General features: G+C 44.5%; 2 protein-coding genes across 2 annotated transcripts in view; both read right to left on the minus strand.

Annotated features, from left to right (window-relative positions):
- The window catches only part of SLC6A2 (solute carrier family 6 member 2), a 60,387-nt gene extending 53,960 nt beyond the window's left edge, over positions 1 to 6,427 (minus strand). The window contains exons 1-2 of the mRNA XM_033156839.1: positions 6,250 to 6,427; positions 1,459 to 1,768 (exon numbers count right to left, since the gene is read on the minus strand). Coding sequence (XP_033012730.1) covers positions 1,459 to 1,762 — 304 coding nt within the window. The 5' untranslated portion in view covers positions 1,763 to 1,768; positions 6,250 to 6,427. The remainder of the gene's footprint in view (positions 1 to 1,458; positions 1,769 to 6,249) is intronic.
- A 15,639-nt stretch (positions 6,428 to 22,066) lies between these two features.
- Positions 22,067 to 26,813, minus strand: part of LPCAT2 (lysophosphatidylcholine acyltransferase 2) — a 33,266-nt gene continuing 28,519 nt past the window's right edge. Inside the window, exons 12-14 of the mRNA XM_033156840.1 lie at positions 24,263 to 24,361; positions 23,457 to 23,598; positions 22,067 to 22,367 (exon numbers count right to left, since the gene is read on the minus strand). Coding sequence (XP_033012731.1) covers positions 22,138 to 22,367; positions 23,457 to 23,598; positions 24,263 to 24,361 — 471 coding nt within the window. The 3' untranslated portion in view covers positions 22,067 to 22,137. The remainder of the gene's footprint in view (positions 22,368 to 23,456; positions 23,599 to 24,262; positions 24,362 to 26,813) is intronic.

Raw genomic sequence — 26,813 nt, forward strand, 5'->3', positions numbered from 1 at the left:
AAGTAGTGGATCTGGGTTCAAATCCTACTTAACATACTGGGTGAGCTTGGGCTGATCACTCACTCAGCCTAACCCACCTCACAGGGTTGTTGTGTGAACAAAGGAAGGGGTGGAGAAGCGACCTCTCTACACTATATTGAGCTACTTGGAGGAAGGAAGGGATAAAAATGTAATCATTAATATAACGATCATCAAAAGCAATCTGAGTATTTGTTTCATGACCCAAAAAAACACAATTCTCTTTGAAAGCACAGCAGATCACCCATTCAGAGTCATCAGGCGATGAGACACTGAATAGAGTGCAGTGAATGAATCAGCCCCAAGATGCTGGGAAATTTTAAAGTCCTGGATCTGTATAGAAATGTTCGTCATAGTCAGTGTGTAACTCAGCTCTCTCCCTCTTTCATATTCAAGGAAAACAGAAGTGATTAAAACAGCTCGCCCTTTCCACCAACTGCTCCCAGTACACTCCCCTTTAATCTGCAAAGAGTTTCATACTGCAATCCTAAACTTAACACACTTATCAATGGGGTAGGACTCAATGGGAATCACTACTATGCTGCTGAGCTTCATGGAACTTAGTGGGTCTCACTTCTGAGTAAACATGCATAGGATGACACTTTCAAGTCGTAACCCCTTGCACCTTTCCAGTAAAATATGCATCAGCTGGGACTGTCAATGTTAGATCCTATAATAAATAATAATAATAATAAATTATTTATACCCCGCCCTCCCTGGCCAAGACCAGGCTCAGGGTGGCTAACACTGAATATAAATACAGTAAAAACATTAAACACACACAAACACAAAAACAAACAAACAGTTGATTAAAATATAAGTTAGAATACAGTTTGAAATGCACAGTTAACAGTAGTACAGGGAGCATGATGTGCTGGATTCAAATTTCTACTCATCCAGTGAAGTTCTAGCCTCCCAAGCCAACCCTGTCACTCAGTATAATTTTTTTAAAAAGAGGAGGTGGTTGTGTTTACTTGCTTGGCACTGTTTGGAAGAAGGGAAAGGAAGAGGTGTAAAGGATAAGCAAACAAATGAACTCGAGGCTTGTTTGTTGTCGTCTAAGTAAGCAACCATGTTTCAGATCAGGGTGCCCCCGTGTTCTTTACTACGGCCACCCTCACAACAACCCTAGGAGGTAGGTCGCTGGTGTTTCCCTTCTCCCGGTAGGAACTGAGGGTGCGAGCATACGACTTGCTACAGGCCTTCGTGTGCATCGCAGGAGGGCACAGTGGGACAAGAACCTGCCTCCCACTCCCTGGCTCCGGAACCCCAAACCTTCTCCTAACCAATCGCGTAAAACTTCCACAGGCTAGTCGGATCGGTTATGACACCCTCCTGCTATGGAGAAACACAAAGATGCAGAAGAGAAGATCGTATGTGTACGAGAGAGAGAGAGAGAGAGAGAGAGAGAGAGAGAGAGAGAGAAGAGACTTCTCTTACCTCCTCCGTTTTTATAGCATAGATAGGGAAATCTCCACACGTTGGCCAGATCCACCGAGAACCCGATGACCGAGAGGAGGAAGTCGATCTTCTTGCCCCACGTCTCCCGCTCAGGCTCCACGGCGGTGGGACTGTAGCGCGGGCTGCGGGACTCCAGAAGGTTGCTGCTGGTGTACTGTACGCCGTTCTGCTCTTTTACCAGGAGAAGCTCCACGTCCTTCTTTTGGAGCGGCGGGTCAGAGCAGTCCCGCAAGGGCGCCACCGCCGAGTCCCTCTCCTCGGGCTGGCTCAGGGACTTGGTCATTGTCGCCTTGAGACGTCCAAGCGGAGAGAGAAAGAGGGAGGGGGAAAGACACACACACACACACCGAGAGAGAAAGAGAAGCTCAGCGTGGGAGAGCGGAGGGGCGAAGCGCGAGTGGGAGGCGAGGCAGACTGGCGAGAAGTGGGAGCGAACGGAAGCGCCCCCTTCGTCTTCTCCCCCGGAGCGCGCAAGGGCGCTCTTGGCGAGGGCTCGCCAAAAGCGCAGCGCAAAAACGCGCCTCGGAGAAAGGAGGCGGTGAGGGAGGAGGGCATGCAAATGAGGCGGCTGTGTGAGGAAAAATGGAAAAAGCAGCAATTCGCCTTCCTGACACCCTTCCCCGGTTTTTTTATATTATTTTTAAAAAACAAGCAAAACCCTAGCTTGCTTCCTCCACCTCGGGGGCCAAACTAAACCGGCCGGTTGGTCCCTGATTCCAGGCGCCGCCGCCGTGCACCCTCTGCGCCTTTTTCTTTTCGCCAACGGAGCGGACCCTCCTCTTTGTCGCCCATCCCTGCTCCGCACCAGCCCAGCACCAAGCGTCACTCAGGTGGGCACGAAAGGGCACAAGACAACGGTACTCCTGGGATTCGGAGTAACTCTCCCGCCTCTGTTAGCTTCCCAACCTCAGTTGGGGACTCACCGCTTTTACCAAAGGCGCACAGTCGCACCTCGAGGCGGAGAGGGGAGGGGAGAGATGTTGCTCATATTGCTCACCTAAGCTTAGTGCCAGAGAGAGGGAGAGGGAGATTCTTTAGGCACACAGATAGAATGTTCAGCGTGGATTCTAGAATCGTGGACATAGAATCATAGACATAATTCGGACTGCCTACTCTTGCCTTCAGACGAGATTTCCCCCCCCCCCCGTTGCTCAGGGATATCTCGTTGCCCCCCAGTCCCATCCCCCACATATACTGCACACTTCTTCTAGATCAGGGATGGGGCACCTGCAGCCCTCCAGCTGTTGTTGGACTCCAACTCCCATCAGTCCCAGCCAGCATGGCCAATGATCAGGATAGTCGTTGTGGTCAGGATAGTAGTTGACACTTGGAAGCAGGAGTGCCAACTTGGCCCCACAACCATGGGTGCCCGGGGCTGTGGGTGCCATGGTCCTGGCACCGAAATTTGTGGGTGCTTGGACCCTTCATGGGGAATTTTATAGGTGCTCCGGCACCCAGGGCCCCAGGGAGTTGGCACCTATGCCTGGGAGGCCACAGGTTCCCACCACTGTTGCAGAAGAACTAGGGATGGATTGTTTTCCCCAAGAAAGCTCACCTGTCACCTTCATTACCTGTCCTTGGGTGCTTCTTTTTTTGCCAGGTCTTTGGTTTTAAATTACCTGTGGCCTCCTTCAGGGAGTGGGATCTTATTGTCCTGCCTTTTCATAAATTCAAAAGTGTCTTTAGCTTTTACTTTGTTTTAGTTTTATGCCATGTTTTATGGTATGTGCTATTTTTGTAAGTTGCTTTTGAATTACTTTTTTTTAAAAAAGTGACCAATAAAATCAATAAATAATTATGATAATTACTGTTTCGGAATCACTGCTCCATTTGCTCCATCCTCAAGTAATGGTGCGGTTAGGAAACTGTGGAAGAAGGGAGGCATCTCTATGGAGAGAAATCAGCACTGCTGTTCCCAAGAGTCACAGTTTACAATGCAACACTGCCAGTCTTGGGGTAGGGCCATCCATGCATGCCTTGTGTGTTTATTTGTTTGCCTGTGCTTACTTTAAAAATGTTTATGCTGCCCTTCAATTGCAGGAATAAAAAGAAAAATATTCTCAGGGCGGCTTACACACACACACACACACACACACACACACAGCAAATATAATAACTGTTGTTGGCATTTGTCTGTCTCGAGAGACAATGGAGTGCACCTCTGTGGATTAAGTCAAACCACTGCATTAGCAGCACTTAAATGAACTACCCAGGGGGCAAGCATGGGCAGTGAATATGGAGGTCCTGGGCTGCTCAGACGACAATACCTGGCTCTCTGCATTACTGATGTGGTCCAAAGGAAAGCAGAGCAATATGTCTGGCACCAGCTTGGCTGCAGGGGTTGCCGGACGGAGGCATGCAAGGTGCCATCCAACAGTCTTAAGGATTCCACTCTGGATCTGTGTAGGATTTACTCTTTAGCATTTTCTTCTCCCGAAGATATCCCACAAGGCAGTGAAGGTTTAGGATCAGAGTTTCCCTTCTCCTAGATGGGCTAGCTTCCCAGGTTAATGAGCCTCATCTGCCCCTCACTTCCCTCTACAGCACATTCAGAAACTGTCTCCTTGACCATTGAACGCATTATTGGTCTCATCCGCTCAACCCACCAGAGCCTGTCTTTGCATGCAGGGGAAGTCCCTGACTCGCCAAGTGTTTTGAGACCAATTGACTGCCCTCACCTGATTTTGCCAGCTAGTCAAAGCCATTCCCGGGGCGTGGCCGCTGTCACATGCTGACAGTTTTTAGGAGGCACAGGTGAGAGCTGAATGCAATGCGGGGACAAAAGTTGGACAAACTACCCCAGAAGGAGCACGACATGTCCTCCACCAGAAGTACTACCCCTCCCCAAACAACAAAATCGAAACATAGTCCAGAGGGTAGCTTTAACTCCTTCTGGAATAGTTACAGGTATGCCATGTCGGTATGAATGGGCAAATATGTCAATTTCGGTTTCTCTTAGTGTCTCGTTTTTCAAATCTTCAGTTCAGATCTCCACATTTCCACATCAGTTTGCTTTAAAAAAAATAAATGTTGTAGCATCAGCAGTTTAGTGCAACTTTCTCCTACTATATACATTTTTGGGGGGTACGCAATCTTGCCTAATGGAATATTTGGCAAGTAATTCCCCCTAGTATGATGCATCTTCATGTGTTATTTTCAGCAATATGTGCATTTTTACACACACTTTTCCCCCAGTACATGCATTTTCACACTGCCTCTCAAAATATGGTGAAGAGTGAAGTCTAAAAGAAAGCTGCATTTTAGTTTGCGTATTGTTTTGAGAAGTTATCTTCATCTTTAAATGAGGTCGGAAGTGAATTCCTCTCCCTGCTCCATCCCTTCATAGTCTTCATCCAACATAGTTCTTGAGCTATTCCCATGTTTTTAGCAGACATCTGTCTGTCTGTCTGCCTCTCATTCACACACACACACACACACACACACACACATTCAAGCTCAAACTGCAATCCAATAGTGGTCCAATGTGTGCTATAAAATGTTTGCCCTTTTTCCACTTATTGGAGTGAAGGGTGGAGAATAAAAACAAGCCAAATTCAGCTTTGAATCACAGAGTAGGAAACAATAAAGGGTGGGGAAATCAGTTTTAATAATGCATTTAAAAAATAACACCTGCCTAACCAATCTGTGTGCCTTCAAGGCAGTGGGCAACAGTGACACATCTCATGCCCAGGGGCAATCTAGCCCAAATCAAGAGCTTTTAGTGTGTGTGTTTTTTTACTTCACTGATTTCAGTGTAAGAAGAATGTTAAGCACATGTTTTACCCTCTCGTGAAAATCAGTGGGATTTCAAACTTGAAGCTCAGCAACATCTAGAGGACCAAGGATTCCCCACGCCCATTCTGCATAGCTCCTAGAATGCATATGCATGAAATGGGAGATAAATGGGGGTTCTCAGGATTTACCTACAATTACAGTGTAAACAGAACCAGGGTTAGCCAAAGCTATTGCAGAGGAACTGTTCACACAAACATGCCTCCACACAGACACACAAGAGAGAACCCCAAACACAACCAGCTATGCACTGTCTTACACAACTGTGTTTCAGATATACACTGCTAAGGTTTTGCCAGGTCCATTGTTGAGACAAATTTCGCACCTTGTACATGGAAGACACATATTTGTGCACAGGCAGTGCAGCAGACTGACATACAGTCTGCCATGATGATGCTGTGCACACCAGCTCACACATCTGCACACTGTAGATGGAGATGGAGCAGAAATTCAGATCAGTTCACATTTAAAGGCAAATCTAATTGGTGCTTTCCAAAACAGTATGAGGACCAAAAATGCAGGCAGTCTTTTGAAATTCAGCACTTCTCTGAATTTTGCAGTGCAGTTCTCCATCCAAGTAATGTGTACAAAATGTATATACTAGGGTAAAGTGTGCAAAAGAGAGAGCGAGAGCATGTATTAATGACAATAACATACAAAAATGCATCACAGCCGGGAACATTGTTTTGCAAAAATATTAGGCAAAATGTCATACAGAAAATGGGAGAAATTAGCAGGTAAATTTTCACGAAGACATAAAAAAAACACAACCTTATGTAGCAATGTGGATAATTGAATTTCAGATTGGAAAAATGAGAAAGAAAGAGAAACGAAACGCCAGACCCAACGCCAGACAATATTCTTGTGTGTGTATTCAGATAGAGACACACCTTTCTTCTTCAAAACCAGGCAAAACTTAATCCACCCCACCCCCGCAAAACCAACCCCTGCTTTAACAGAGGTCTTATGAAAACTCACCAGCAAACAGGTTAATTCTCTTAGCAGAAGATGACACTCAACCAAGATAGATGTCCCATGCCCCAAAGGTTGCAGAGCTTGGTGGGTGAGACATATACAGGACCAGCAGGGCAGGATGAATGTCGCAGACCTGGCTCTCCTTTGGGACCAGAGGAAAAGCTGTAGGCAAGGCACCAGAGAGCTTTTTAAACCTATGTGTCTCTCTTCTTTCCACGTGATTGAATTACTGTATTAATAAAAACCTCCCAGATGTTTTGCCCTGGAGTGTTCTGATCGCTTTCCCTTACTGGAGAAAGTAGGTTTAGCCTGGAGCAGCTGGAAGGATTCTTTTCTCTCCTGAAGGCTCAAGAATTTGGAGTGGGGAGCGGGTTTGGTCTGCAGTGCATTAAGGAGGGGGTGCCCCAGAAACCCCTTCTCTCTCTCCCCCAATAGTTGTTTCCCCTGAAGAATTTGATCCTCTCTCTCTCCCCCTCTCCCTCTCTCTCTTTCTGCGGAGCTTCTGGGTGGAAAAGTGTGGGCAGCCTTAGTTAATGTAATATCAGCTACCCCCTCAAGGTAAGAAAAGTCCTCAATTGGATTTCACCAAAAAAGGGCTTAATCTTGAATCAGTCTGGACCACGTTGTGCCTAATGGGGCTTGACAGCACTTGAAGCAGTTGCAGGCAAGGGAGAAAGGGGATATAGAAAACAATCTGGCTGTGTTTGCTTTTGCTTGGGTGGGGTGGGGTGGGGGTGGGGGTGGGGAGTCGGTAAGGAGTGGGTAGGGAGAATCTGGTGCCTTCAGTTGGTGGCATTGATCACCCTGAGATGCTTTAAACTTTGAAGAGAGGCTGGATCAGACCAGAGGAAAGACAATTCTTTTTGGGCGATGAAATCTATACATCTCCTGCTTTCTTTCTGACCTCCAGTAGTGTTGCTACTTAAAAGACTCGGACGGCAGGGCACAGGAACATTGCACCAATTTGCAAAATATTTGCATATGGGTATAGATGGCTCTGGGCAAATTAAGGTGGCAAATATCTGGGGTCCCACCAGCACTCAGTTCTTCAATGCATTCAGCCACCCCTGTAAGTGAAGAGACCCTCCACACCTCCTTTCCGTTGTGTGGGGATTGTTTGGTTTTATTGCATAATTGTTGATATTTCAATATATTGCTTATGGCTGCTGTGTGTGTGTGTGTGTGTGTGTGTATATATATATATATATATATATATATATATATATTCTCTAATGTAACTCTTACCTTGCTGCAAGCAACCTTGAGCATGGTTTTAACTATGAAAAGGTAGCATATAAATAGACAGTGATGTTGTTTAGTACTTAACCATATTAGCCTACCTTCTCTTTGCTTATTGGGTAGGTTTATCTCTCGAGAGGATGGTGAGCTTTATTTATTTGGTATACAGAAAACAGGCAGATAGCACCCCAGGAGATGGTGTCACCGTTCCTGCTGTGAAACAAGTGGTTGTGTTTCATCCCTGCCTTTCCCTGCCTCACTGCACCACTGGAGAAAGTAGGACATTTTTGTAATGCTTGCTACATTTACAAATGCAAAAGCAGATGGGGAGAGACACAGCAGGCACTCTTAAAGGAGGTGGGCCATGGGTGGAGAGAGAAGTGGTGTACACACATTGCATCCAACCGGTGTACAGTCTGAGTACATGTGTTCACGAATAGTTGAGCTGCCCAAATCAACAAATCCCTTTCACACAAACACTTATACATGCGTAGAGACAGGTTTCACCTGCATTCAATGTAACACATGAGCAGCCTCTAGAGAACATAAGGAGAACCTGCTGGATGAGAACATATGAATATAGGAACATAAGAAGACTCTGCTGGATCAGGCCCATCTAGTCCAACATCTGGTTCTCACGATTGACAACCAGGTGCCTATGAGAAGCCTGCAAGCAGGACTTGAGAAGAGGAGCAGTTCCTTCCCCTGCAGTTTCCAGAAGCTCATATTCAGAAGCATTACTACATCTGATTGTGGAGGCAGAGCATAGCCATTATGGCTAGCAGTCATTGAGAACTTTTGCCTCCATGAATTTGTCTAATCTTTTAAAACCACCATTGGTTATCAACGCCTTCCATAGTTTAACAATGTGCTCCCATAGTTAACTCCCATCAACCCCAGCCAGTATGACCAGTGGTCAGGACTGATGGGAGATGTAGCCCAGCAGTACCTGCCAATGTTTCCCACCCAACTCTAACTAAGACACTGCACACATTCGCAGCTTGAAATGCAGTGAGATTGTTTTCCCTCCAACTGTGTTTCAAGTCACAATCTTACCTTGCTGTACGTAACAGAGATGGGCAGGGATGTCTTCACCAGAAGCCCATTACCTGATTTGGTTCCTCGCCCTGAACTCCAGTTCACTGAAGCTGTCGTTTGCGCATGTGCTGTTATCTGAGCATGTGCCATTGGTGCCTGGAACGCACACACATCAGCTTCCATTTTCAGATCAAATGGAGCCTGGTTGGAGGGAAAAGACATCCAGTAGAAGTGTTTCTCAAGAAGCTATATAGGACACCTTCGAATAGTGGCAAACACTTTGGTTACTTGGCACCAGTGGTGGAAGTGAACTAGAGACAGAGTAAGTAGGAATGTGTACACAGCCCAAGGATATCTTCACCAAGGGTGCATTCACTCCTGGGAAATAATTGCTTTTGTTTTCCTGGTTGCAATGTATGTCCTTCTGTCCTGTTTTCTAACATTCCTTTCACACTCCAGTACTTGTTGTTTTATGGAACCAGAGCATTTTGACCAATACGCCAGGATGTTGTGCTAGATTTCATTTGCACCAGTGGGCGTGGTTTGACACAACAATGAACATAATTGGACAACATCTCTGTTCCCCCACCCTTTCATACATGTGAGCTCCTGTTCCCCCAGGATTCCCCCATGAAAACAACTGGAAAGAATGTTCTGCCAGTATACTGGTCCAAATTCTGTCACTTTATTCCCCTTGTTTTTCAGGTTATGGGAACTGCAAACAGGTGTTTTTTTTTTTTTCCTGGAATCAAATAACACAGGAATGAGTCCTCAGCATTGGCTTCCCAGAAGTGGCTTTTATGTCCTGTGAAAGCTCAAAAATACTATAGAAATTAACAGCTAGGGAAATGTCGGGGAAGAGGACCAAACAGCTGTGCGAAGGCAGCCCAAATGACAATGCCCAGGATTCTTTGGGAGAAGGCATGGCAAGTAGTGGAGAGAGAAGAAAAAAATGGATTAAATTTTAGTATGAGCCTAACATTCTGCAAATCACACCTTTTGCCTTGTAAGGATTAACAACCTCCTTTGCTCTGCAGCCATGATGGAAGGTGCCCAAACCATTTCAAAGCCTTCAGCAGTGATGTTTTCAAGCTGAAATATGAGGTAAAATCACAGCAGAGAATGAGGTCCAGAAACTATTGCAGTCTAGGAAGACCTGCTGTACTGCTTTGCAAACATTAGCTGACATGGGTGATAAATTCAAGGAGCTCTTGGCTCGAAAGGCAGCAGCTGTTTAAACACAGAAGCTACGGGCTGAAAGAAGCCTTAAAACTTGTGCATAGATAGGGCAGCTTTTCTTTTTCTTTTTCTTTAACAGAGGCGCAGCCTAAGGAAAGATGTTGCCTTTGGGCGGGATCAGTGAGGGGCGGGAGAAGTGCAGAAGGAGGCAGGGAGCCCAAGCAAGAGGTGGAGCTAATCATTCCAGTCTTGTCCTCCTCTTCCTCATCACTGCTGACTTTTATGAGGGTAATACTGAGACTAAGGAGGGAGGAAGCTGCCAGCCCAGGGCCATTTTTCATGAAGAAGGCAGGCAGGTGAAGGCTGGCTGAGGGCAGATTCAGGTTGGTGGGGCAGTGCCCCACTTGCCCTAACACTGGGTACCTTGGGTTTTAAAACAAGCAAGCTTTTCATCAGATCCTATAAAATCTTTGTTCCCCCCTTAAAAAAACAACAACAACCAGCAGCAGATTTGCTATTACACAACACTCTTCATTTTTGCTCTTGTCTAGTTTGAAAGCCTGCAAAGAGAGTCTGATGGGCAGAATGCATGGGGGCAGGAGAGAGAGAGAGAGAGAGAGAGAGAGAGAGAGAGAGAGAGAGAGAGAGAGAGAGAGAGAGAGAGAGAGCTCTGTCCACTCTCACCAGCCCTTAGTATCTGTTGGCTATGCCAGCTGGGGCTGATGGATGTTGGGAGTTGAAATATACTCAGAGTCAAGTGTGGATTTCATGCTCTTTATTCAGCTCATAGTAGCAAGGGATGAAAGTTCCCCCAAAACGTCTGCTTTATATACACTATTTACACAATGGGCCCCACGTGATTGGCTAATTCCGGAATACTCCTGTGGGCCAATCAGGTTGTGGATTCACTTCCACCTGGAGCCGGATTGGGGCAGACTGCTGCATTCTGAATCCTATTGTTCTAGGACCAACCAGACTGCTGCGTTTTGGATCCTATTCAACTTAGTACATAACAGGAGTCCAACAACATATAGTGGACACTGACTTGGTTACTCACAGCATACCCAAGTTGCGAGGTTCCCCAAGGCCTGTGCCTGAAGTCATTCCCTGTTCCATATCCTACAGTGTTTTACAGACAAATAGAGCAGCATGTTTGCAGACTCTTGATTGTGGCAGGACAGACATTTGGGGTGGGTGTCCAGGACCTCATTCAGGAGAATGTGCACAAGGACTCCTAAATGCAGCAGGGATGCTTTGCTAATATTAGCCAAAACCAATCACAACCATCTCAGGCCCTGTGCTTGGCTGGGGATCCCTTTTTGGTGCTTTTGCCTCCAGCTGCCGCCCAGCTGTCATTGGCCCATAATAGGGCATTCTTGGTGGTGGCTCCCTGCTTGTGGAATATTCTTCCTGGTGACTTGCATCTGCCTCACTCATTACTGACTTTCAGGAGAAAATAAAAAAAAACATGATACTGGGCATGAAAACTGTGCAATTAATATCTCTGAGGGTATGTGATTTTAATTTTTTTGTGGATTTCAATTGTCTTAATTTAAATCTAGGACCTTCTGCATGCAAAGCAGATATTCTGCCAAAGAGGTATGGCCTTCCTCTAAGCACTACTAAGCTAATCCCCACCCCCTAAATCTCCATGTTTTTTCACCATTTATACACTCTGAATTCTGCATATCCCACTCACGCTCAAAAGCAGTTGTACATATCAAATTATTCACAAAATAATCCAGATTTTCTTCTTATTCTTCTGAATGTTAGAAGGAAGTTTCGGTGGATGAGTGGAAACTTTTATTGTTGTAGAAGTTCTGACTGGGGAGGTTTGGGTTGCGGGGAGAGCCAACTTTGGCTGCTGTGGCATAATGTGAAATTTTAAGATTGGGAACATCTGTCATTTTACGCTCTCCATTTTTGAGAGAATCGTTTTTTAAAAAAAGCATTTAGGTCATCCTGTAGAAGGATTTGTATAATAGAAAACATATCCTCTCGCTGATGAGGCTCACATTATATATCCTTTGCTGTCACTCAGTGTTTAAGGAATGGTTGCTTTACCTGTTTTTATATAAGTAATATTTTAAAAAATTTTTATAGCTGCAGTTTTTATACATGCATCATCATCATCATCATCATCATCATCACCATCATTAACCCACCCCTCACCCGGAGGCGTTGGGGTGAGCTGGGCCAGTTTAAAATACAGCACTAGAAGCAGCTTAAAAACAAATTACGAACTTTTAAAAGCATTGACTATGGTAGCCATAATTGCTATGCTCTGCCGCAACAGTTAAAGGCAACAATGCTTCTGAATACCAGTTGCTGGAAACTGCAGAAGGGAGAGGGCTCTTGTGCTCAGGGATCCTGCTTGCCAGAGGAATCTGGTTGGCCCCTGTGAGAACAGGATCCTGGGCTAGATGGGCCTTTGGCCTGACCCAGCAAGCTCTTCTTATGTTCTTACAAATCTCTCTCTAAGGGTACATAAAGTGATGGCTTGTTTCACTGACTGGCCCCAGGGGAAACTCCAGCTGCCCCCAAGGGTGTGCCCTACTGTTGTGTGTACTGCTTGGAAGCCCTGCTTCTTGAGCTGATGGCTTCAAAATGAAAGAAGCTGGAAACTCCATCCTCAAAAGTTATGACAAGTTATTTGGCAGCTCTTGCAAGGGCCTATATTTTAATATGAGCTATTGGATTATTTCTAAAGAGGCTCCTTGTCCATAAAAGAGTTACGTTAATTGCCTGGGCTGTGGTAAAAAAAGAAAGAGAAGAAGAAGAAGATCCAATTGAATTAAAGGCTTGAGATTGTTTATAGGAGTCAGTCGGACAACTTTGCCCTAGGGGCTGACAAGTAACAGAGATATTAAGCTTTAGAAATTACATAGGGGAGGAGGTATAATTGATCCAAAGAAGCCTTAGTAGTTTATATTAGATAAAGTTGAACTGATAAGCAAAAAGGTTAGAAGAGAGGAGCTTAATTGAAGCACATTTGGTCTGGGAAATGAGACGCTGCAGCAGAATGAGGTAGGAGAAAACCTCTGGCCTGCTGTGCCCTTCCTGTGGGTAAAGAAGGAAAAATCCATGCATTTCAGCTTCTGATGTGGCCCATCTTCAGCTCAGTTTGCCACATGCGTCTATCAGCTTGTGAACTTTTTCTACAGCCATCACAAAAATTCACATAGCCGCAATGAGACACATCCCATTTGGAGTCCTGTAATGTGCTCTATATGGGGCTGCCTTTGAAAATCAGAAACTGCAAGTGGCCCAAAGAGCTGCAGCCAGACTGTTGATCAGGGCTGGTTACAGGGAGCACATGGCCACGTTGTGTTTCTCAAATTTCAGTGGTGCCCTGTGCAATGCTAACCATTCGGTGTGCGATCCCCCCCCCACGCCTCTCACACTTGGCTCTACAGCATTGTTTTGGCGCCCCCTGCAGCTCACCAGTCATGCCACTCTAAAGCCGCCTCTGACACGACTCACTTGTTATAGCAGCTGCACTGGCAACTGGTCTGTCTCCAGGCCCAGTTCAAGGTGCCAGTAATGACTTCCCTACCAGTTTAGTGAGATGGCAGGCAGCATTGGGATGAGAAAAGGAAGGAGTGTGAAAATCAGCATCATCGGGAGTTGGCCTAGGCTTTCAGGGGCGGGCAAAGCTCCACAAGTGCCTGCAGATCATCACGATCGGAAAGGAGGGGTGAGGCCCCATGAGTGCTTTTCCTAGAGGAAAAGTGCTTGCAGAGCATCACCATTGGAAGGGGGCTTCCCTGGGCCACCTCCAGGCATCAGAGGAGGAGGTTGGTGTCATGGTGGAGCAGGAGGGGCATCTGAGGAGCATCTGACAGCAGCCTGACAGTGGCAAGTTCCTATGAAGCCTTGTACAGCTTAGGCCGTAAATTTGCATGCGCCTTTATCTTGTTGGGCATAAGCAGCCTTGCATGCCACCAGCCAGTAGGAGGCAGGGATGGGACTAAGAGGTAGTCAGGGAATATGGAATGTGTGGCTTCCCACTGAACACCTAACCTCTGCCCCTTCCTCCTGCTCGCTCTCTTTCTTCTCCCTCTTTCCTGGCACGAGGATGCCATGAAAGTAGCTCCAGCCATGTAGTTTGGAATCAGAAGCCACACCTTGTGACTATAAAGCAACAGTAAGTAAAGGACCTTTCTTCCTTACCAGCTGGACTCCAGTGTGTTCTTTTGTTTGCTTTTAAGTGATATGTGAATGAGACATAACAGATGGTGAATCTGGGTAACTCCAGGGAGCTCCAACTTCATATACCTGTATATTTATAGTATACCCACACCTGACGCCCATTTAACTTGCATGATTTCAACTATATGCGGGACGGATACGGATTCTCTTGTGAGATTGCACAGAAACTGAGATTGTCCCATGACATCTCACAAGAGCATCCCTAGTACTCCAAGAGTCGGCACGCCTTGCCCCCCAAAACAAGGCAGAGAGCTTAAAAGCGCTCTTCATGCTGGGTAACCCCAAGCAGACCTGGTGCAAAAAAACTGCTTTTAAGCTCTCAGCCTTGCCTCCCAGCCAAGGCCTGCTTGGCATGCCACCTCTGGGACTGGGGGGGGGGGGCTCTCTCTTCACCCCAGTCTGGCTAGCTGTGGGATGGCTCCAAGGATAGCACAAATTTGACTATGCACGACTTTCACATACGCACATTAGCCTTGGAACCCAGCTCTCCTGCGTAAGATGCGAGAACACTATATTAGAAGACAACCAGTTTTATTTTTATTTTTTTTAAAGCCACAATTCCTTCCATCCAGGCAAGCAAGAGGCATGATCCATGTTCAATGGCTCATAAACAAAAGAGATGTGGAAGACGGGACATTGGTGGACACAGACCTCGTTGGGACCTTAGCAGTGTGTGGGGTGGGGGGTGTTTCAAATATTGGCCTTCCAGCGCCGAAGGCTCATTTACACATTACCCAGGAAGAGAGGGAGGTGCAAGCTCTCTCTGCACGTGGACAAGTGTTTCTGTGACAGGGTGCACATTTGTTGCTTTGTAAAATTCAACTACTATGTTCAAAGACTGTATGCTCCCTACTAAGTGTTACATGTGAATAACTGTACAGGTATATGGCACTACTGCTTCTGTACACAGGTATACAGATTGTGAACTCGCTGAATGCAACATGTGGAAGCCTCTCTCATTAGGACACTGTCAGTATTTTGAGGGAGTGATGTGGGATTGCTCATTTAAAGTGGATTAAAGCACTCTGTCACTCTAGCACAACACATAAACACACACACACACAATGGAAAAGGCCTTTGTTGTTGTTGTTCAGTCGTTTAGTCGTGTCCGACTCTTCGTGACCCCATGGAACAGAGCATGCCAGGCGCACCTATCCTTCTGAGTTTTCCAAACTTGCTGGCATATTGAGTGTAGCACCTTAACAGCATCATCTTTTAAAATTTTAAATAGTTCAGCTGGAATATCATCACTTCCACTGGCCTTGTTGTTAGCAAGGCTTTCTAAGGCCCATTTGACTTCACTCTCCAGGATGTCTGGCTCAATGTCAGCAACCACATTGCCTGGGGTGTATGAGACCTCCATATCTTTCTGGTATAATTCCTCTGTGTATTCTTGCCACCTCTTCTTGATGTCTTCTGCTTCTGTTAGGTCCTTTCCACTTTTGTCCTTAATTGTGATAATCTTTGTATGAAAGGCCTATCTATCTATCATCTATCTATCTATCTATCCATCTATCTATCTATCTATCCATCTATCTATCTATCTATCCATCTATCTATCTATCTATCATCTATCTATCTATCTATCTATCTATCTATCTATCTATCTATCTATCTATCTCTATGTCAACTATGCCTTTTCCATTTCAGAAAGTGACAGTGAAAAGTTTGGAATGAATAAATGACCAAAGGGAAGATGTTTAAATACCACACCAGCCAATCAGATCAAATGTTTATTGTCATATAACTGGCCCACAAAACAACCAGAATGAATGCTTGGGTATAATCTAACCTATGTGTAAAAAAATTTTTTTAGCATGAATCCTCAAAGATGAGTTGCATGGAGGAGCCCTCGTGTGTCTTCTCACTGTGGGGCATGTCTTATGCAATATAAGCCATGTACCACCAGAGGACACTCTTTCTCTACTCTCCCTTGCCAGCTTTCAGGATAACACCAATACCCAGAACATGGCAACCTGTAAGATAAGAATTAAAAGAGTATCTCTGATTGCCCTCCTCTCATCGCCAAGCACATCTCAGCTGGCTCTCACACAGATGGGATCAGGCGATCCCGACTCACAGGGTGAACGTCTCTCAGATTCCATAGTTGTGACAAAACCATAATCTGATGAGGGTGGCTTTGCTGTCCCCAAAGTGTGAGTGGTGAGCCACGTCCCCTGGAATCTACATGTACAGCAATAACATCTGAAGAGAAGGAGCCTAAAGTTTCAATAAAAATTTATGGGGTGAGGGAATGAAAATAAGGAACCTTCTTTCTTTGTTTAATGATTTCAGGAGCTTAATTCCCATGCTATAAGACCTTATCTGCACTGTTAAAGCAGTAGCACAACACTTTAAAGGGTCATGATTTCCCCCCCAAAAATCCCAGAAACTGTGGTAAAGTGTTGTTAGGAGACCATTATTCTCCTCCAAGAGCTACAATTCCCTAAATTCCTTGGGATGAGAGATTGACTGTTGCCGTATTCTGTGAACTGTACCTCCGAGAGAGGGAATAGGGGTCTCTTAACAACCTTGAATTTAAGATAAAAAATGAGTAATCTAGCTAAGTAGAACTGACAGATTCATCCATCCTCTACAAACTGGGTGTGTGTGTCAACCACTGAGCCTCTTTGGGCTTGCAGATCATAAGGTCAGCGGTTTGAATCCGTGTGACGGTGGTGAGCTCCCGTTGCTCTGTCCCAGCTCCTGCCAACCTAGCAGATCAAAAGCACACCAGTGCAAGTAGGTAAATAGGTACCACTGCGGTGAGAAGGTAAACAGCATTTCCATGCGCTCTGGCACGTGTCACAATGTCCCGTTGCACTAGAAGCAGTTGTTGTTGTTGTTAAATTTATATACTACCCTATACTTGGAGGTCTCAGGGCGGTTCACAGAATAAAATCAAAATAGAAAACCACAAAATACACAATCAAAATAAAAACAACAACCCAATAACCCCCCCCCAAAAAAACACATTTTAAAAGGGCATAGGATCCTCACAACATTTAAAGTAAGACAATCAACAATCCTAGACAGGAGCCACTCGTTGGAAAGGCCATGATCTCAGAAATGTTTGCAGCAATATTTATTGGCGACCAAATTGGCCAGGTGCTTTTCTGACACAAAGACAAAAATAGCTTTGAAATAAGAGTGGGAGGGGAAAATTAGCTTTGGTTGTTGAGCAGATGTCATGCTGGCCACATGACCTGGAAAGCTGTCTGTGGACAAATGCTGGCTCCCTTGGCCTGAAAAGCGAGATGAGCGCCACCCCCCATAGTCGCCTTTGACTAGACTTAACCGTCCAGGCGTCCTTTACCTTTACCTTACTGATTGCTATCTGTTCATCATGTAAAAATAATTATCTCAGCAGGTTCTTTTGTATCTCAAGAAACAAGAAGTAATTAAAGCCCCCCGCTGCAGGCTCCCCGCCCCCCCCCCCCAGATGAAATATGCAGTCCGAGGACCAAGTCGTAGTGCACTCAGTAAGCCTTGCTTCCGAGTAAACATATGCAGGACCAGTCTTCAAAGCATACTGGCTGCCTTTTGATCAAATTAAATGTCTGTGTTTGCATTTTGGCTTAATGAAATGTCAGGTTAACTTCCCTCCTAATGAAATGTCCACATTTTCAAGCAGATGGCAAACACACCTCCTTAATGTCACAAGAGGTTTGGCTTCTGACTTCCTGCAAATAGTAATCGAGGGTGAGACTCTTAAGCGCTCGCAGCCTGCTACAATGCGACACGAGAGGGAAAATTTCTTTAGAATTATTATTATTATTATTATTATTATTATTATTATTATTATTATTTTACGACTTTGGCTTTTTTCACTTTGGCTTTAAAAGTAATGAATGAAAAAAGGTCATTGAAATGAAATAGCTCCTCTATTGGCAGGGAAGCTGACCATCAGGCAAAATTTGGTTAGGATACTGTCAGGGAACTGTCCCTGGCTCAACGCAGGGTGGTGGAAGGGCTTTCGGGATGTTACAGAGAGCCCCGACCCCACCTGACCAGCAGCAACTCCTCCTCCAGCAGAGGAAGCAGCGATGTCTCCAGTGGGGAGGGGCAGGCAGCTCAGAGGCTGGAGAGCAGAGGCTCTGGGGATGTTGGAGAGACCTTGCACTCCCCTCGCCCTTGCACTCCCCTCGCGGGCGAGGGGAGAGACACGCCATTTCCGTCACCCCAAGTGTGCAGAGGGGTGAAACGTAAGGAGGGGAGGCGGAGATTTCATATACCGAAACTCTTATGTTGGGGTCACAGCCGGAAGGGGCCACTCCCGGATTCTGAGAGTGACTGATACAGACATGAACTTGTAGCTCTGCACTGTAAATAGTATGCACAATAAAACTGCTAAAAGACAGGACGGAGTTTTGGCTGTTTACTCACGAGCAACCACCCAGCAGACCTTACAGATATCTTACACGTTTTTTTGCAAACCTTAGCTGGGTGGAGAACTGCCTTGCAAAATTCTGGTACGTGCGAATTTCAATGGCTAGTTGTGTTTTGGTTCACAGATTGTCCTGGAAAGTGTGAATTTGACAGATTCGCCCTTAAATGCATACCAAATCGAATTTCCCTTCCCTGGCTGTTGAGCATGTTCGTGGAAGCATGACCCCACATGCCTAATGGAGCTCTTTGGTATGGTAAGTGTGCAGCGTACAGCCAGTGAACCTGGCTAAAGAATAGACCTTATCTGTTGCAACCACACAGAGAGAGATACTTGAAAGTAATAAAAAATAACAAAGTGATTGCTGGAAGTGCATAACTTGGGTAGAATTATTTCTAGTTCTAACCTAGCTAATCTTGCTCCTTTGCTCTTAGAGGGTAGTTCCAAGTCGACCTCTCATCTTGAGGTCCAAGAGAGAAGTGTGAAAAGGAGGAGGAAGTTGTAAACAGGATGCAACTTAAGACTTATCAGTCTAACATCAAAGAGATAGGGAGGTCAGCTGAGAGGTTAAAGGCACAGGGACGGTCTGGGAATCTGGAGCTCCCTCAATCTGTCTTTGGTTCCCAAATACAGAGGAACACCTTATTTTAACAATTAAAAAAAAATGATTCAGAAATCATTTGGAGCTTTTCGATGATCACATTTTTCATATATGGAGACACTGCATCATTTAGATGTTTATTAAAAAAGCACATAACACCCACAAGCTTTACGGAGGAAACACCATACATAAACAGCAATATCCTACCTATGGCTTATAGATTGCATTTTTTCTATTTAGAACTTGGGTGTTCTTCTCTGATATTTATTGTTTAGGACCCAGAAACTCAGATATTCTTTCCAAGAGCTCTGTTCAAATGAACCCCTATGTTTTCCCACCTACCTTCTCCCAACAGAGCTTATTTAAACTTGTGTGCAATTCCAGAAATGTAAGTAGCTTCACTTCTGCAATTATAGACATAACTCTAGTGAAAGTACATTTCCTCCTTCACTGAATTCTTGCTTGCTTTGCACACATGTGGCTATCAGCCCTATTTCCTTGCACTTAGCATTGGACCACAGTCCAATGCAAGATTAACCCTGGGAGCTGGTCCATTAGGTCACTGCCCTACCAGCCACAGTGTGCCCTCAGCCAGCCCCCACCTGCCTGCCTTCTTGTAGTTAGTCCAGAGGGTGGCACTGACCATCAGCTTCCTCCTCCTTCATCTCAGTGTTGCCTCTTATAGAACTCATCAGGGAAGTGCATGGGGAAAAAAACACTAGACTTATCTGGCTCTAGCTGTCATTGGCTCTGGCTCCACCTACTGTTGGGCTCCTGCCTTACACCCTACCAGCCCCAATGAGCACCAGCCACTATGTTTAAATCCAAAGGGGGTGTCTTGCTCAATGGATGCTGCACAACATGGACCCAATCTTCTGAAAAGGATACCATTTTCTGTCTACAAAAAGCCGTACTCTAGAGTAGGGATGGGAGGATATGTCAGTTTTAGTTTTCTAAGTTGATTGTTTTTCCAATCTTAAATTCAGTTCTCCACATTTCACAGCAATTTGCGACTCACTAAAAAAAACAAAAAAACAAAACAAAACTCTAATGCCAATTCATCACTCTTTTAGAGCTAATTTCTCCTGATAAACGCTTTTTGTTTTTTGGCACGCAACTTTTGCTAATATTTACATTTCTGCAAGCAATTTCACCTGGTAAAATGCACTTTGATATGTTATTTTCTCCAGCATGTCCATTTCTATCCACAATTTCCCCAAATATATGCATTTTTGTAAACATTGGTTGGAGAATTGCATTGCAAAATTCAGGTAAGAGTGGCATTTGAAGGAAAGCTGTGTTTTGGTTTGGATATTGTTTTGGAAAGTGTAAAATTGATCAATTTTTCTTATGTGCATTGAATTGAATTTCACCTTTATCTCTACTATAGAGCACTTAGTTTTTGTATTTGACATATTTCTATTCCTCTTTTCCACCTTGGAGCAGCATCCACAGATTAAAAATAAAGTAGCCAGGCCCTAATTACCGGTAGCTTCAGAAATTGCACCAATCCATACACCTTCAGTCCACTTTCTCTCCTGAGCATCTTAGGAGTAAACATTCATTACACAGTAATGGCTTTTCAGTATAGTTACAAGGCCAAAATCCCCTGAGTGAGCATGTTCCCCTTTCTGAACACACACACACACACACATTTACTCTATAGACAAATATACTCTGGTGCTGGAGGAGACTCTTGAGAGTCCCATGGACTGCAAAAAGATCAAACTTATCCCCCCTTAAAGAAATCAGCCCTGAGTGCTCACTGGAAGGGCAGATCCTGAAGTTGAGGCTCCAGTACTTTGGCCACCTCATGAAAAGAGAAGACTCCCTGGAAAAGACCCTGATGTTGGGAAAGATGGAGGGCACAAGGAGAAGGGGACAACAGAGGATGAGATGGTTGGACAGTGTTCTCGAAGCTACTAACATGAGATTGGCCAAACTGCGGGAGGCAGTGGAGGATAGGGGTGCCTGGCGTGCTCAGGTCCATGGGGTCACCAAGAGTCGGACACGACTGAACGACTGAACAACAACAAGGAACCTTCAAAGATAGTTAGCTGGCTGGTAAGATAGCCTGTGTGGCTACTATCAGACTAGCTAGTGTGACGTGGTGATTACATCTCCTGCATTAAAGAAATAAATAAAGACAAATGCAGCTCCTTGAGGATGGGGTTACAGATCTGTATCAGTGTTTGGAGGATTTCCTCTTCTCAGTCTAGACACCCTCCTCTTCTATCCTACTATCTCCCCGGTTGAAGTTAACCCCAAGACACAGGCCAAGAAAGATATCAGAAGAGCTACATGCCCGCCTGGAACAACAGTGAGGAGCAAAATTATGAATATTTTGAGGACTGATACAGTCCTTGTAGAGCCTGTCTCAGAACATTGAGGGTGTCATCTGATCAGCCAACACATCAAGTGTCCAATTGGAAGACTTACTGCTGGTTTTGGCACGGGAGGGAGGCGGTTCCCAAGCAAGGACCTTCTCTTACCTTCTTCCTGCTTAAGCGAGGGATAAAAGAGTACAGTCCACCATATTTCTCCCATATTACAGCCATGATGTGCTTCCCTTTTTCCAAAGAAAGGGGGTGGTGGTAGTCAATCAAGGTGGTCATCCACTAGACCAATCAGTATGCAGAACTGAAATCAGATACTAATTCAGAGAAGGGAAGAGGAAAGTGGAGGAAGGCATAGACTCTGGGGGTAGAATGAAGGGGGTAGACAAGGACTACTACAAAAAAGGAGACATCATAATGTTAGTTCTGATACATAGGTCACCCCAAATGCAAGGTCCAATACTATTAATTTATGATTTTACATTTCCACTTCTGCTCCAAAAGGCCAAGTTAGCTTAGAGCAATCTGTTTGCTAGTCCAGAAATATTTCTTAACTGTTTGGAAACATTTGCCACAAAGCTGGGGGAGGGGGGGATGAATGGCATTCTTTCCAAGAGAGTAACCATTATATTGCATTTTGCCTCAGTGCAAGCAGCCCAATCAAACAGGGGTGCAATTAATGCAGCCCAAGTGATAAAAATAAAAATAATAATAAATAGAATAATTGACTTATGGAAACTAGTTGGATAATTTTTAAAGCAATTTTTTAAATCTTTGTCTTCTCTGATAAAAATTTAAAAACAGATTTTTTTTTTAAAGAAGAAAATCCATACGCTCTTTATATTAAAAATAAAATACAAAACATCAACACATACACAAATATATTCGACCTTTTAGATTCAGTCTTCTTTTTTATCAGAGACACTGACGATGGAATGGTCATCATCACTGGCCTGAGGACAAACTTTATTCCTTGGCACCGAGGCAATTTCTGAAACTGGGGTTTTCACCGTCGGCGTGCTGCAAGTAAATTCTTCCTCTGGAAATATTTGGCAACGTTGTAGCTCGAGGTACGTTGTGAACAGTTTGGCGTATTCGGGATGTTTCAGAGCAAAATCCTTGAACTCTTCTGAAAATCGAGAAAGACAAGAAGTTATTTCTAACACCGGGGGAGTTTGGGCATTGCATTAAACCATAGCTTTATCATGAGGTTCTGCTTTTGCTGAAGTGCACCTCATGATAACCCATGGTTTGACTGAGACTAGCCAGCTTCAAAACATGTACCGGGAAATTGGGCTGCTTAAACAAACCACAGTTAATATTAAACCACAGCGTTAGGCTCAGACAAAAGGCTACTGTCCCTGTTTCCATGTCAGGGTAAACTGGCTCCATTCAGGAGCTCCAGTTAGGAGCTTCTGAGGAAAACCCATCTGACTGGGCCTTCCTTTTGGCACTAAATTCTAAAGCTGCTGAATGCAAACTCTACTTGTTAAGGTACATTTGAGATTGCACTTTAAGTCTTCCAGTTGTTTTTTTTCCAGCCACAGCTTTACCTCTCCAACAGCTGACTCCCCATGACATCAGATGTGGGGCAGCTAGGCTTGGCTGGGGGAAAAGCAGCCTCGCAGGGCAAATAAATACCTCCGAGAACCCTAATTTGGCCTGGAGGTTCCTCCCCCCTGCACGAAAATATGATCAAGGGTACGTCTAGATAGACCATTTACTGCACATTCAATCTGATTTGTTTGCAAGGAGATTAGAAGCCACTGGCTCTTCTCATTTGCTTGCAGGGAGGTTAGATGAAGTTGCCCCCACACTTTCCAGAGCATTTCCCCACCACTTTCCATGTCACAAAAAGTCCAGTCTTCTGAGAAAGGGAGTTGGTTGCTCAATACCACCAAAACCACTCTAAATGTACAACTTGGATCCCACCTGAAAAGAGCAACAGACTGGAAGTGCTGGAAGCGTGATATCCAAAGATGATAGTTAATTACAACTTTTAGGGGGCACCATACTTACAGCAATAAACGCTTTAGAGGACCATAGTTACACTACAGGTGTAAAAGGAGGTCCACCTTGTAGAGCTACCATTGGTTTCTGCACAGAACCACTGGGACTGTAGGCAAAACCTAAGGATTCACCTAGGGAACTCAGCAATCTCAGGTCCAGACAACAATTCCCAAGGAAGCCATGGCAGTTTAGGCTTGGCGGCACTTACCATAGGAGAGCTTTTTAGAGTTGTCAGCGTCTATTTCCTTGAACAGATTAGAAACGTCAAGGCTAGGAAGCCCAAGCGCTGAACGCATAATTAAGCTAAACTCGTCTTCGTTTATGATGCCATCTTCATCGACGTCAAAGAGCTGTAGAAAAGAGGCACGTGCTGATGTTTTGCGATGGGAACCGTTGTCACATTGGGAATAGCCCAAATGGCTTTACTGTTAAATAAGTCAAGGGAATTATAGAGGAACCCTCAATAGATGGAGGTGGGTGGCACAGCACATCAAGGGAGGGTTAGGAATCTGAACAAACCAGACATCACTGTTTAAAATAATGTGAGATGGGCACTCTTGATAAGGCTGCAGTTTAGATGAAGAGACTAGATCAACAGACTAGATAAATATAAGCATTTGATAATTCATTTAATTCATGAGCTTTCTAGAAATGAATCATTTAATCAATTAAATAAATATTTTTTAAGGATATTAAAGGAAAACAATGCCATATGGAGGCATTAGGCATTTTCTATTTCATCAGGAAACTCTGACTGTATCCACACACTGCAGCTTCTGCGAAATAATTTAGATTGTAAAAAACTTCCCCCCCTTATTTTGCAGCAATCTATCTTTTAAAAAATATTAAACCCATTGACAACAGTGGCCATGGCTACTCTACTAAGTCCATTGATTTGAATGGGTCTGCTCTGAGCAGTATTTTGTTAGAGACCACCACCCCCCATGGATTTTGAAAGTTTATATGTATAGCGGAACTCTTTTTGGAGTTAAGATGCTAAGCTTGAGGACTTACCTGAAATGCCATTTGAATGGTCTGTTCTGTGTTGGCAGGGTTGCAAACTACGGACAAACCAATAACGTACTCTCTGAAGTCTATGGTACCATCTCCATTCTGTAAGAAATGCAGGGCAACATTCAAAGGGCATGTGCTGCTCGCCCCTCCCTGACATTGTTGGGCCACATCCACAGCATACATTTAAAGAACTATGACGCCACTCTAATCAGCCATGGCTTCCCCAAAGGATTATGGAGGCTGCAGTTTGTTGAGGGTCTTGAGAATTGTTAGGGGACCCCTAATCCCCTCACAGAGTTCCCAAAAAAAACGATCAACCATCAATTCATCTTCACAGCAAATTCTACTTGTCACACCACACCCTACAGGGCAGTGACACAAAAATGGGTGTTTTCTGCTGTTGCCCCTCTTCTGTGGAATGCCCTCCCCTCTGTTATATACATAAAACTGCAACCACCAGCTGCTTAGACATCTTGTGATGATTTATCTTTTCATTCAGGCTTTCCCTTACCCATAAGATTGGCTGCTTAATATGTTTTGGGTCTTATACATTTTTTAGGGTTGCCATATTTCAAGGGGTAAAAAAATCTGTACACAAAAAGTTGTTGAACTTTTTTAGGGCAATTGCATTCGTGTCAGAGCCTGAACCAGAGCTGCTGGTACACACCCACACCCACCCAAATCCTAGACATTTGCTTCAAAATGTAAAATTCTGCCCTGGGTGGGTATGTAGGACCCCCGAAAGAGGACATGTCTGTGAATTCATGTCCTCTTTATGACAACCCTAACATTTCTGCTTATTTTGCTTTAATATGTTTTTATTTATTTGTTTGTTCTTCTTACAAAATATATCCTTTGTGTAAACATTTATACGTGGTGTGTGTGTATGTATACCCACACACAATATTCAAGTTCAAGGAGCAGGCTCCATTTTAAGCCACTGGCTATACACATCATCTGAAAGAAGCTGGCATACCAGCCCTCAGGAGACTGGCCAGTTTCCAGACTTTAAGGCAGAGGAAGGGATGGGCTCTGCCTTAAAAGAATGGAATGTGTGCAAACTGGAATTAGCACATTTAATTGCCTCCCCCCCCCATCTGCATCCCTAGTAAGGGGAGAAAAAAGTATTTCTACTCGGGGGGGGAGGGGTGCAGAACAGGCTTGCAAAGACAAATAAAAGTTATTTTATTTGTTAATGTAGCAAAGATCACAAGCCTAGATTAGTTATTTTCTCTTCTTTTCTGCCTCCTGTACTAAAAATAAAGGATAGATTTGTAGCATACTGGTATTAGTGTGTTGGGTTGGCATCAAAAATCAATGTCGATAGATACCTGCCAAACCCCTTTTGCCATTACCATCATGGAAGAATTTGTCAATTTTAGTTTCTCCTATTTCCAATCCTAAAGTGAAATTCTCCACACCACTGCAGCAATCTGCAAATTTCCTTTTCAAAAACCTTCTAGAAATTCACCAGCATTTAGTGTGAATTTCTCCTGGCGAACATGCAGTTTTGACTAATATACACATTTCTGACAGGCAATGGAATAATAACATGCAATTTTTTTGTGTTATCTTCAATAATGCTTGCATTTTTATGTCCTCATGGATGCAAATACCAAAGTTGTAGGGAAAGTATGCAGAAAGTATCCAGTGAAGCTTCATAAACTAAATAGAGGTTAACTGTCAAAACTGAAAACACAATGAACCTTCATTCCTCCTATATGCTTATAAATGTAAGGCAACTGTCATGCTGCAGTTCACCTGCTTGCCAACAGGTGGCAGGCAGGTGAGCAAGCAAGCTGTGTGGGCAGGAGGAGGCCCAGGTGAGCATTTTAACAAAAAGGGGGACACACTTCAAAGAGTGATGTGGCAAACTGCTCTCTGAATCTTGCCCCTCTCCTTTAAAAAGGGGTGGGGTTGCAGCAAGTGGTCAGGGGGAGGGCTTGGAGTGAGGTATTAGGGGATAGGCAAGGGGTGGGTGATGTGTAAATGGAAGTGAGTTGACAAAGAGCTTGGTGGACAGGCAGAGTTGCCAATTGGAGTGAGCAGTAATCATAATTAAAATGATTTTGAGTGTTGTGGCTTTTAGCAAACATACATTTAGAACTTCCTAGTGATGGAGCACCTGTGGCGAAGACAGCCAAGTCAGTGATTATCTGCCTACTCCACCATCACCTACTTTTCCAGTTCCAAATGGCCCCCTCCTAAAACAGCTTCTTTTTACGAAAAGAAAAGAAAAATAGCCAGCAAGGATTGGCTGTGCACATCGCACAAATGTTTACAGAGGCCCTCCCAGGCCAGCTGCAGCTATTCAAATAACACCATTCCAAAAACCGATATGAACAACGGACATGGCAGGGCGTTCCCACTTTGGGTGGGGAGATGAGCCACGCCAAAAAGAGGTGTCTGGGTTTTTTTTAATTTGAGGAAGGACTTGCCAAGAAAATATTAATCATCTCTGCACACTCCGTTTACTAAACACACAAACACCTGGGTGAAAAAGAAAAAGAGGGGAGCCAGGATTCAACATAAAGTCAGAACTGGTAACATG

This window comes from Lacerta agilis, chromosome 8 (genome assembly GCF_009819535.1).
Source record: "Lacerta agilis isolate rLacAgi1 chromosome 8, rLacAgi1.pri, whole genome shotgun sequence".
NCBI classification, from domain to species: Eukaryota; Metazoa; Chordata; class Lepidosauria; order Squamata; family Lacertidae; genus Lacerta; species Lacerta agilis.